The sequence below is a fragment of the Theropithecus gelada genome, chromosome 1, assembly GCF_003255815.1.
Source record: "Theropithecus gelada isolate Dixy chromosome 1, Tgel_1.0, whole genome shotgun sequence".
In the NCBI taxonomy this organism is placed as follows: domain Eukaryota; kingdom Metazoa; phylum Chordata; class Mammalia; order Primates; family Cercopithecidae; genus Theropithecus; species Theropithecus gelada.
Window position 1 is genome coordinate 97574909 of NC_037668.1, and position 13719 is coordinate 97588627.

General features: G+C 35.6%; 1 protein-coding gene across 3 annotated transcripts in view; it reads left to right on the forward strand.

Annotated features, from left to right (window-relative positions):
• Positions 1-13719, forward strand: part of LRRC7 (leucine rich repeat containing 7) — a 556840-nt gene that overhangs the window by 144004 nt on the left and 399117 nt on the right. The window contains exon 3 of one of the 3 annotated variants that reach the window (XM_025391937.1): positions 9909-9985. The exons of the other annotated variants lie outside the window; for them this stretch is intronic. Coding sequence (XP_025247722.1) covers position 9985 — 1 coding nt within the window. The 5' untranslated portion in view covers positions 9909-9984. The remainder of the gene's footprint in view (positions 1-9908; positions 9986-13719) is intronic. 3 annotated transcript variants of the gene reach the window in all.

Here is a 13719-nt window from a genome sequence, read left to right on the forward strand (position 1 = left end):
ATATAAGTAGGTATGTATTATTTCTTGTTCTTCTGTTTCCAGCTTCAACCTTACTGATTCCATTTTGCTTGCATATTTCTGTGGTTCTTGTTCAGGTCCAACTATCTTGAGCAAAATCACTCACCTGTGCATGGATAAAAGGAATTTTGCTGTCCTGTCCTCAGTTACTCTTGAGTGTTCCAGTCATTTCGACCTCAGAAACAGAGTCTAGCATTCACCATCACTTAACCCAACCTTCGACAGCTCTAGAAATTATATTCCCATTCATGCAACATTTTCACATTGGACTTTTTAAAGACTAGATCACACTGTTTTCTCATAGTACACTAACTGTTGACAATAAGCGACCTGCAAGTCATTTTCACACATGGCCTTAAGAAATATTTCATTCATCCTATAAGGTATTTGTATGCTGTTTTTATTAAAGCTACAAAACTAATCTAACTATCCTGATTATAGAAGGATTTGAAAGTCAGGCAGAAAAGTTAAGATTTAATGATGTAGGAAATAGAAAATGATTGAGTTTCTGAGGCAGGAAGCAGGAACACAGTATGGTGTCATTATCACGATGTGGTAGAGTATGGGATTTATGTCAGACTTTCCTGTATTGGAATCCTGTCACCACCAATATGGCCATAGCTTCCCACCCATTAACGAAGAACACACTACTTGTGTCATAGAGATGTTTTTATTCATTGGTTCAACAAATATCAAGTGGTTCCTACTTTGTATTCGATGTTGATGAACAAAATAAACTCAATTCTGGGCCTTATTATGCTCACAGTCTAATGACAAATATAGAAAATACAATTGTGATAAGGGATCAGATAATATAGAAAATACAATTGTGATAAGAAACAAGTAATAGAGTGTGGTAGGATGTGTCTTTAAGTTGAGCAATAAGGGAATTAAGGGTGTAAAATGATGATGATTAATGAGGAATAAATAAGCAAAAGTTTCTGTAGCTGTTGAGGATCCTCCCATGTCCATTTGATCCTTGTTATTCCAGTCATGCCATGGCATATAAGTGCAGGCACTGTCATATCTGCCTGAGAACAGTCTTTCAGCTTGTGTTCAATGCAGCCTATAAGTACAGCGGAGAGAATGCCCCCAGATGCAGCCTTCCATCATTGACAGATGGGAGTAGAAGAATAAATAGCCAACCCTCTTCATCCCTCTACTGAGTCACCCTGAGGCATATTCCATGGTGTCTGTCAGCATCTGCCCGCAGAATACAGCCTCAGTTACCCAGATTGGTAATCTGCTTTATTACGCGCCCATTTCTGGCTTCCTTTCCTTCCCTGTTTTATTTCTTTACTCTTTTATTGGTGTTTCCTGGTGTTCCCTCCCAAATTATTTATTATCAACTCTGTCTCAGGCAGAGTCTGAGGCAGGGGAAACCAACCTGAGAAAAATATAATCTCTAATCACCTAGAATAATATCTAGAATAAAATATGCATTCAGTAAATGTTAATTTTCCTTTTCCTCATTCTTGTTCCCTTGCCCCCAAGTCAAACATGCATAATGCAAATGTTTTAGAAAGTCATCTCTAGACTGGATTATAGTCTTGGAGGTAGGTAAAGTTAGAGTCATAGAGACTCGTGAAGAAGCAGACTCTTGCTTTAGAACTAATGAAGTGCAATAAAGACCCAGACAGACCAAGGTGAGATGCAGGTTTCATTTAGCTATAATGGCCATTTTATGACTCCTCTGTATCCTTCACTGCACATTATATACTCTGCTGGACCACATGGTTCTAAGGGGTGGTATAAGAGAGTACTCGTTTTGCAAAGAAACCCTTGGGTATCCTTTATACACACTATTAGGCTAACAAAAGTAGGCTGAGAGATCAGTCTCAGTAAAATTGGTCAGAGCTTCCTTAGTCCTCCTGCTCTTATCTGGCATTCTTAGAAGTACCAAGTGGAAATGTAGAAGGGCCTCTGATGTCCATCAGCACCCTTAAAGCTACAATATATACATATGATGCATAAAACCTAAGTGAAAACAATGTGTTTGCTATGTATATAAGTGGATTTTCAAGTCAAGTATTTCTGTCTTCTCTTCCAATTTATTTCCCACCCTTAAGCTATCCTTCAACAGTCCCTATTGGCTGTTGTAAAATTTAAAAATTAATTTCCTACCAGAGTCTACAAGGTCTGATCTCCCCCATCTATTACTGAACTCCCCTCCTTCATGCTCATTAGGCTTAGGCATACTGACCATCATTAAGTTTCTCAAAATATGCCACATACTTTAGTGCCTTCTTGAATGTTGTTTCTTCTCTTAGAATTTTCTCCCTTTTGGTGTTCACTGAAATGTTACCACCTCATTGAGGTCTTTATCTGAGAAGATATGTTAGTTAGTTTTTACTGTAATAGTGTGTATATCAATAACAAAATTTCTGTGGTATGCAATACTGAACATCTATTTAAGCCAAATGTGTGAGAGCATTGGTTGGGGGCCTGATGGTCAGGATGGACTTCACTCAGTGATTGTGCTGATCTCATATGGGCATGTTCATGTCTGGAGGTCAGCTGATCTAAGGAGTCTCTGTTGGTACAACTCTGCTCCATATGTCACTCATATTCCTCCTAGAACCAGTGGGCTAACCTGCACAGGTTTCTTTTATAGCTTTTATGTGTGGCAGAAATGGAACAATGTGAGCAGAAACACACAAGACCCTTTAGGGGATAGATTGAGAACTGGTCCACCATTACTTCCACCTATTTTATTGACTAAAGCAAGTCACAAAACCAAACCCAGCCAACATCACTGGTATATTCCTTCTATAGAAATAAGGGGGGGTGATTAAATATTTCTGAAATATTATCTGATCTACTACAGTAAGTCTCCCCTGTTACTTCAGTTCAGAGCCCTCAGATTGTTCCCTTCAAAGCAATTGTATTTTCTGTTACTATTTGGTTAGTGTCTGTCTTGCCCATGAAACTTTGTATTATATTAGACAAAAAAGAATAGACTATGCAGTGGTAACAAATTAAACTCCAAAATTAAACTCCAAAATAACATAGTAAACTTTATTTCTCCTTCATGTCACAGTTTAATGCAGATTGAGAGGCTCTCATTTGTAGCTATGCCAACTGGGTATTTGCAGCTTACCAGGGAAAGAGAGGATAAAAAGATCACAAGACTATATTTTTCCAGGGCTAGGCCTAGAAATATTTTTTATTATGTTCACCCATCATTGACCAAACTTTCAGTCACATGGCCCCAGTCTAGTTGTAGTGGGAGGTGCCTGCAGAAAAACCCAATCTTCTTATTTACTAGGGGAGAAAAATTGGTATGGTGAACACAGCTTTGTTTTTGTCAGGACTATGGGGGTTTTGATGACAAGAGTCTTCTCTAGCCCCACAGTGCCTAGCAAATGAAGCTCTTAATTTGTTCAATGAATGAATGAATGAATGCTATCTGACTCCAAGGTCAGGTTTTACATCTGTGAAAAGAGAATAAAGATCCATGCCTAACAAACAGAATCCTTAACTAGATTAAAGAAATACTCTGTATGACAAGGAGTTGTGTTATAGGAAAGACGGACTCTCTGGGGCCTCTTTTAGTTTATGACTTCACTTCTGTTTCAAAAATGCATAAGAAATATTGAGTATGAGTTATAGTTTGTAATAATAATGAAAAATTATTGATTTATGCAACTATATGTGTGGATATATGAAGCAAGACTTTTTAAGTTTCATTTCTTATGATAGTGGTAAGGATGATCTAGAAAAAAAGTCAGCCAGGCACGGTGTTTTATGCCTGTAATCCTAGCACTTTGGGAGGCGGAGACAGGTGGATCATGAGGTCAGGAGATCAAGACCATCCTGGCTCGCACGATGAAACCCCGTCTTTACTAAAAATACAAAAAAAATTAGCTAGGTGTGGTGGTGGGAGCCTGTAGTCCCAGCTATTTGGGGGGCTGAGGCAGGAGAATCACTTGAAACCGGGAGGAGGAGGTTGCAGTGAGCCAAGATTGTGCCACTGCTCTCCAGCCTGGGTGACAGAGCGAGACTCCATCTCAAAAAAAAGAAAGAAAGAAAGAAAGAAAAAATGTCAAGACAGGAGACCCAGAGCAGAGGAAGGCAGAAACAGTGGCCCAGTTTAGCTCAGAGTCTTCACTGCAGCTTCAGGGCTTCCTTCTCTTGCCAGCAGCAACCAGCAAAGCAGTTTTGTACTGTCTATTCCTCCCTGTAGGGTTTATAGATTTGGAGATGGGTGCATGTTTAAAGGTAACAATGAAAGCTTTATAGATATCTACAGTCTCTGTTGTTTTTATTTTCTGTCTTTTTCTTACTGAGCTAAAGGCAAAACCATGTGCATGAAAGAAACTTGAAGAATCTTGGTTTCGTTTTCTGAAATTTAATTAAAATGTAGTAAAGTATATAAAATGCTTGGAATATCTAAGGCAGTGCCCCATCAGAAGCCCCTTATGAATCCCTAGATTGTACTGAGTGCCCCTCTTCCAGATTCCTATGATACAATGTATACACATCCAAAATAGCACTTCTCAGGTTATATCTAAATCTGTTTTAGATCCCTGCCCCTCAAAGATAAGCTCTTCTGCAGGGCTTATTCATATTGCATCCCAGAGCCCACACTGACTAGATAACCAGAACTTGGTCTCAATTTGGAATTCTTTTTTTCCCTTTTAGTTTCTGAAGATATTTATACATAGACTTTAAAGACCTGCTTTTAAATTCAAGTGACTCATAGAGCTTGCCTCAAAAACGTTCTTTGCTCCACCCAGATCTCACAAGTCCAGTATTGAGTGTAGGACCTCATGCTTTCCGGAAAGCCCTCCAACTCTAATTCTTACAGGTTGAGCACCTGTAAGATGTAGCAACAAATCGTAATGAATCTTCGGAAGATATTGGTGACCTTCAAAATATAGTAAATTCTCCCTTACTGAGGATGGCTGTGGTGCAATTTTTCCTAAAATGATAAACTGACTGTGGCTGTTTAAAATTTCCGTCAAACCTGTAATTCAATCTAAATATGTTCTCTATCATAATTCTTGCCTGAAGTAATGCTTATCACTTTTCTTTGCTATGCATGTCTGTACTTCAACAGCTCCTAGCACATTGTTGGCACTAAATAATCAATGACTATTAGTAATCATGTCACAGAACACTAGAGACATTGACCATGAGACTGAGTTAAAGTTCTCAGCCAATTCAGTATCTGTTTCAAAGCACCCTTGACATTTCAAATCCCCTGAATTTTTCATTTATTCAGTAATTGAAAACCTAAATCTAAAACTGTGGTATTATCCCGAGTGCCCACTGCACCCTCTCAATTCAAAAGGTTAATTTTAATGAACTTTTAAACACTTGCATTAGGCAATTTCCTTTAAATATAATTGAAATGTGAAGCTGGGTAGTTGTAGTGCTTGACATTCAAATCTGGCCTATTTACCGTGTCGTCACGGCTCAAGTGCTGTAGCAACACTTCATAAATATTACAGTGTCCAGAGTCATAAACACTGATTATAAGCATAACTGAACAAGGTCTTTGTCCCTGGGAAACCATGTTTTAAGTAGGAGCTTATACCCTAAGGACTTTTAGCACGTACTTTCCACTTTTGTGTAGCATGTTGGAGGCAGGTCAAACTGGAGTCAAATGCAGTTTGGATCACAGAAAGATGTAGAAAGTTCAGGAAGTATATGCTGATGAGAATTAGCATGTACCTAATATGCACAATGAGTGGGGATCTTGTGTCATCATTTACATGTAATCAAAGCACTGCATGAGGAGATTGTATTTCCAAAATTTTGACTAAAAATCTAGAAATCAGAAATGCCACTAAAAAGAGTTATGGCCCAAAGCAAGGAGCCTTTCAAAAGGCTTTCAAACAATACTTTCATATATAAGTTATCTCATAAAGTCATTTAAAATAGACTTTAACCTGGAGGCTCAGTCACTTAGCCAAGTGTATCCCCAACCAATGAGGACAGTGGTAGCACTGAGAAAAAGAACACACACACACACACACACGCGCGTGCACACACACACACACTTTAAAATTTAATTTTTTAAGTATTTTATTTAGAAAAAAAAGAACAGACCAGGTGTAGTGGCTCACGCCTGTAATCCCAACACTTTGGGAGGCTGAGTCGGGCAGATCACCGGAGGTCAGGAGTTTGAGACTAGCCTGGCCAACATGGTGAGACCCCGTCTCTACTAAAAATATAAAAATTAGTCAGGCTTGGTGGTGGGTGCCTGTAATCCAAGCTATTCAGGAGGCTGAGGCAGGGAGAATTGCTTGGGAGGCAGAGGTTGCAGTGAGCCAAGATTGCACCACTGCACTCCAGCCTGGGCGACAGAGCAAGACTCCATCTCACCAAACAAACAAACAAAAGAACCATTAGGGCTGGTATTCTGGTCTCTATTATAACCAAAAGTCCTTTTTATTTTTTCTTTCAGCATTAAAAATGTAATATCACTAATGACTAAGTCTCTTATAAAAGAATAATAAAATACTGCGTTTAAAAGTATGTGTGCCTTGCTGGCTTTATTTCTCTTGTATGAATGAGTGGAGTGATGATGTTCATATTGCACTAGCCATGGAAAGGCCCAATTTCAGCTATCTGTGAGAGAAAAAAGCAAGTCTATGCATACTTAAAATAATAACTGCTGCCTATGTAACACAAAGAACTGTTTTTCTAAATTCAGACACATATTCCCTTCAAGGTATTGAATGGTGAATCTCCCTGAACATGAAGGGGCACTTTTTGTTTTCAGCAAAATGACAAGATTACAGACAACAAGAATATAATAGTTTATTTTGAAGATATCACCTTCATGGATACTGTAATAATATATTTTAGGCACATATAATTTTACCTATTATAATAAAAAATAATAATAACAAATACTCATCTTCTAAGGAGAGTTTTTGCTCTTAAGAAGAACTTATTTTAGGCTGGGCATGGTGGTTCATGCCTGTAATCCCAGCACTTTGGGAGGCCAAAGCAGGAGGCTCACTGGAGCCTAAGAGTTCCAGATCAGTCTAGGAAACATAGTAAGACTTGGTCTCTCAAAAAATATATATATATATATATGTATATATACACACACACACACACACAAAATTAAACAGGTGTGGTGGCCTTCACCTGTAATCTCATCTACTCTGGAGGCTGAGGTTGGAGGATCACTTGAGCCTGGGAGGTCCAGGCCACCAGTGAGCTGTGATTGTGCCACTACACCCCAGCCTGGATGACAAAGCGAGACCCTGTCTCAGAAACAAACAAAAAGAGCTTATTTTACTTTAAAAAAAAAAAAAAAAAAAAAAACTATGAGATGTTAAGTTTGATGATTACTGCCATTTTACAGAAAAAGAAATTAAATTATCTGATTCCTGTTTTCTAAGTTGTAGGCCTATGCTATATCAAATGGTATTTAATCAGACTGTTGAATGGCTGTTTCCTTAATTTCCAGCTACATCTATGATTATTTCAGCTAAACCTTAGTTACTTGTATTACACAGAGTTGGAATCTGCATGGCATCTGGTATGAAACTGATCAAAGAGTTTGAATTCTGGGGAATAGAGAGAATTGTTTAACGTTAATACAGCCTTTTGCTCCAAATAAGAATTTCCAGTCACAAAATGTTAATCACAGTAGCTGAATGCTTGTTGTGTATCAGACACCTAAGAGCTTTGCTTAGAAAATCTACCCAGTAATCTTGCTAATTCCCGGGACTCTCTTCTTCCCTCTCTTCTTATTCTGTCTCTTATTAATCCCAATGCTAAACTCATCCAGCACCCTCATAACAAATATTTTGTACCACTTGCAAAAAGAATCATATGCAGAGAGGTATGTTATATGAAGTGGCCACAGCCTTACACCAATTCGCCTTGCTCTCCAGGCCTTCCCTCTTCCTAGAATGAGATCCTCCTTCTGCCACTCCCAGACACACTCGACTCCCCTGTGTTTCTTCTTCTACACCAAGAGGACATACTAAGGAATTTTTCCAACAATATCTAGTCTCCCTCTAGGAGGAAATTTCTTACCCACAAAAATTTGTCCAGTTTAATACATAAGCAATATTTATCAATTTTTTTAAAGTAGGAAGTGCTTATACTCTACAGTGTACCATCCTGAAATTTGTTGAAATGCAAAGATCAATCATGGAGGAAAGCAGCTTATGGAAAAGTTACAGTTTAGTCATTTGATGTGATGAAACATAAATAATTAGAATCTATTGAAAAGTGTTATGAGAGGAAATGAGAAATGGCAATTTAGAGGACGGTGAAAGATTACATACAACCGAAAGGAATCAGGAAAGGCTTCCTGGAAGAGGAACTCGTTATCTGGACTTTGATGGGAGTGGTGAAACCACAGCAGAAATCAGTAGAAGGGCAGTGCTAGCGGGAGGAGCAACAAGAACAAAGATGTAGTGGGGGGTAGGGTGGGGAAGATTCCACCAGGTGTTTCAGTCTTCCTGGTCCATAAAGTATGTGTTGAAAAACTGTTGTGGGTAAAGTCAAGGGCAGAGAATCACTTTTTAACTTGAATACCAAGATTAGGAATCTGATGTTTTTTTTTTATTCTGTGAACAGTGGCCAGACCAGAAGGAGCATTTTTATCACGTTAAAACCGTAATTTCTATCTCACTTTAACAATGGATTTATTATCAGGAAATTACTTCTGCCTAAACACATCATTTGCTAAGCTTTATTGATTCTAAGAACATGCATTTTGTGCAAATAAAGAATTATATCAATTAAACATAATCTTCAGCATTTTATCTGCTATTTATATATTGTCACTGTCGTTTTTATTTTCCAAAATACCCTTTAAAGTTCCAAATCCAAGAAAAGATTTTAGTATCTAAGTCATACTGTGTAAAATTGGCTTGTTTAAGTAGATCTTGAAGTTTTTGGCCTTTTGATTTCCTTTTTTAAATTTTTAATAGAACCATTGCACTAAGTAATAATGATAATGAATCCTCCCTTTATGACTCTTAAGACATACCAGGCCCTGCCTGACTCTGGATATGAACTAGATACTTCTCTGTCCCACTGATAAATGGAAATTCCCTATAGTCCTGACTTATACATTTAATGATTATATAGAGAGTCTTGGGTTTTATAGACATAGATATAAAGGCTTTATATTGAGTATTCATATTAATAAATTTAAAATACATTTTCTTTTTTATTTCCCATATCAACCATGGGATAATAAATGTATAGAGTGCAAATTGCAACAGCAAGTTAATGTGTATATCTCCGTCAGTCTCATGCAAGTCACTTTTCTAAAATACGCTTAATTACAAATGCATTTGGGGATTTTGGGCTCAGTTATTTTAGTTATAATATACTGAATACATTAAGCTATGACTATATGCACATATAATAACTAACAATGTCAAAGCATTTAGTTTTGTTTTAATGATCACTGTGAATCACCAAATCAGTGTTTAAGGTATAATAGCAAGAATATAAAATTTTATTGACTCAGAATAATTAGAGGAGAAGGCAACTCTAACCTGTATGAATCTAAATTATAATTTTTTAAAATTTTTTATAAATTCAAGATAAGAAAAAATACATTTTACATTTATTATTTAGTTATTAGAAATAAAGTGGGCAAGAAGGAAAAGCACTATACAAAGCAATTTTGCTTATAAATATTGAAGTGTTGCTGTAAGGAAGAATATTGGACAACAGTATCATCCTTTTATTCCACCATGGATTTATATACCCACAGCTCTAATGTTTAGTGGTAGTGTTTGTGGAATTATTCTTATAGGATATGTAACCTGACAATTAGGGACACATCTAATTAAGCTCTTCACATTCCATTCTTGCTTATTATGTTCATTTAGATGCATTTGTCAATTTATAATTGCAGTTAATTGAAATTTTTTAAATTTTCTTTTTTTTTAAAGGAGCCCGCTACATGAAAAAAAATGCAAGTCAAAGTGGTCACAACCTAGAAGTCTGCAGAGACAGGAATAACTAGCAAGTAGATACTATGTTATTTTACTATGCTTAAGTATATAGAATTCAGTAGTGTTATGGGAATTTTACTCTATAATTACCAAATAGTCTTGTAATTTTAAATTTATACTTAGCAGTTTTCATGTTAACATATATCACATCACAAAAATAATTAGGAAGAAACATGGATCTCAGGAAACTCATTTTCTGTCAGTAATAATGAAATTACTTTCATAAGAAACATGAATTTAAATATTGTATCCTCTCTCAGGTCTTATTTTTAGAGCCCTTAATTCAATACTTATTCCTTCATAAAAGGAGTAAATGAATCTCCCTATGTCTTGTGACATATTTATCCACTATGTAAATGCATTGGTTCCTCTCATAAGCCGTTAATAAATATTATTTTATAATAATGCTTCTAAGAAATAAAGTGAAATTATATTCCTTTTCGAAGGTTACATTTCAAAAATTCAAGGTGATTTCAAATGAAATCCAGGCACAAAGCGGGAGCTTTGCATTTATCAGTATTTCCTGACATTTTCAAGAAATGAAATTGGAGGTTCGATGATAAAAGCATGAAATGTTTAGATAAATGGATAAAAACTGAATTTAAGAATGTGGGAAGAGTAAATAAGATTATTTGAATAGCAAGAAGAATCTTTGAAAATCTCATTGCTCCATGTTAAAGTGGTCGGAGTTGATTCTTTATCCACAAATGTATCTTGAAGATTGTAATAGAATCAGAAAATATTAAATCTAAAAGGATTTTAGAAAGTATTTGCATAAATATTTCATTGGTATGGAGAAGGGAACTAAGTTTGCAATTAAAAACGTATTTTATGTGTATATCTACATATATACATATATACATATATTTTTTCAAGATAGAACTTAATACAGCTAGTTCTTAATTTAATAGGACTTATTCGATAGTAATGATAATTAAAATATACATGCAAAGAAAAATGTATACGTAATGATGGCAGTATCCATAATCAAAATTTTGTGCATACATGTTTTATATTTAAAATTTTATAGTAGTAGATATTTCTATAAACACAGAAAATGTGTAAAATTGTGTTTCAATTACTTAGCAGTACAGATTCAAAAAAAATTATATAAACCAACAGAAGTTTCTTCCTTTTCAATTTTCTTTGACGGCTTTGTGAATGACAGGTCATGAATGATAAATACTTCACAGATAAACTCTATCTATATATATACAATTGGAACCACACATTTTGATAAGAAGAATACTAAGCAATAACTCAATAGAGATGAAAAATATTTTTATAATGAAAATTATTAGTCCTTAGTGTATTTTATTTATAAAATTAGACTCTTCATCTTAGATTGCCATAAAGTGGCACACGCTTATCCTATGAGGGAGTGGAAAGGAAAGCACCTTCAAAATTCAAAGTTCAGTTGGGCCAACTTCATATTGAAGGAGGGAAAATTGTAAAACTGTATTTATAGATACCTTGGTAACAGTCAATATCAGTTTTAGCTCAGAAGGAACTCTAGAAGGCCATAATTTAAAAGATATTGGAGAATTGAAAGAGAGAGAGAAAGAAGAAAGAAAGAGAGGAGGGAGGGAAGGAAGGAGAGAAAGAAAGAGTAAGAGGGAAGGATGGAAGGATGGAAGGAAGGAAGGAAGGAAAGAAGGAAGGAAGGAAGGAGGAAAGAAAGAAGAAAAGAAAAGAAACAAGGAGGAAAGGAGGGAGAGAAAGAAAGAAAAAGAGAGAAACAAAAGAGAAAGTAGAAAGAAAGAGAAAGAAGAAAGAGAAAGAGGAAAGAAAGGAGAAAGAAATGAAGAAAGAAGAAGAGAAAAGAAAGAGAAGAAAAAGAAAGAAAGAGAAAGAAAAAGGAAGGGAGGGAGGAAGGAAGGAAGGAAGGAAGGAAGGAAGGAAGGAAGGAAGGAAGGAAGGAAGGAAGGAAGGAAGGAAGGAAGGAAGACATTTGGTAGCAATATGAGACTAGACTGCAGGGAGTTTGATGCTGGGAAACAAGGAAATCAATGGCTTGTTGGAAGCCAGGATCAGGAATGTGGTTGCAGTAGAGAGAGAGAAGAACTTGATTTGAAAGAAATATCTTCTTTACCAGGGTCCACAGGAACTTGGTTTGTAATCTCGTTATTTGAGACCTGGAACACTAAAAGATTAACAGTTAACTTCAATAGAGGATATTAAAACTGTAACTTTAGCATGGAACGTGACATTCGTATGCCTCCTGCAGAGCAAAATGGGGGATGATCACAGGGATAGTGAAAACACAGAACTGGAGCTCTGGGATTGGATAAAGCGTGGGTTGATCTATTAGAATAGAGATGCTGATAGAAGCTGCCAGAATTTTATCAGGCAAAAAACATGTACTGAGTGAAAGGGAAACATTGCCACAGGTAGAACTTTTAGGATCATCAATGTTCAGTCATCCAAATTCTGTTCGAAGAAAGAGGAATTAACCACAGAAACTGATAGTTAGAAATAAGAGAAAAACTGACTTCTACTGTCTTTGTTTTGTTAACAGAAACCAAAGAAGCCAAGAGATTCAAAGAGGGCAACAGTGTTAAATGCTCTTGAAAATTCTAGAATGATTGAGGGAGAAAAAGCTTTTGGATATTGCAATTAGTAATTGGGAACCCCAACAGAGCTAATCCAACTTTGGACGCCAGATGGTTTTTGAATCCTCTTCAACAGCATCTTTATTCTTTATCTCCTTCCTATATCAATCCTAATGATTCATTAATGTTCTTCAGATTTATCTATGGGTAGTTTTATTTTTGTAAGTCAGATTTACTTATTCTCAGAATATCATTGTTATAAACACGTTAAGTCTTCCCATAATTTGAATAGCAAATTCAATTCAATGTATGTTAGTTAAGGAATTGTTATTCTTCGGTAATCCCATCAAATATGCATGACTTATTCCATCAAATAATCTCAAAAGTAATTTCCCACATTAGACTGACAAATATTCTGTTTGCCTCAGAAATAACAATTTCAGTCAGTACTTGGCACAGAGTAGGTACCCATAAGTAATTATTGAATGAATAAATGAATGAATGAGTGAATGAATGGATCTGTTCTTTCCTCTCTTTGGATCATTCCCACATTCTTTTTGTTTTTTTAGTACTCCTGTATCATCTACTTGCAGAAAATACACTCAGAATTATCTAACTATTTTCTACTCCTTATATAAACAAGTAGAATTAAGAAGAAAATGAGATTACATAACACTTTTTTGTCCAATTTTCCACCTGATTCTCATTAGTTCTCTTTTTATTTCTCTTGACCTGTTATTATAGACTTAATTTTCATAATTGTAATCAGAGCATAATAACCACTAAATCTTTTTAAACTTTTTTTATTTATAAAGATTACTCTTAAATCTTTGTATTGCATTATTTCTTTTTCTGTCTACAGTAAAAAATGGCTTTATTGTTTTATTTCAGGTGATATAAATAATTCATGCTTATTGTAAAAACCTCAAACAATACAAAAAAGTATGATGAAGAACGTGAAAATCACTTTAAAAACCACTCAAAAGATAACCACAATTAACATTTACATTATTCATAGGTTGATCACTTTATCATTACAAAATGTTACTTTTTATCTCTAATAATGCCTTTTGCTTTAAAATCTACTCTTTCTGTTTTTAGCACAAACACTACCAACTTACATTTGGTTAATATTTGCGTTGCTTTTCTTCGTGCACCCTTCATTCAGCCTTCTGGTTCTTATATTTATGATCTCT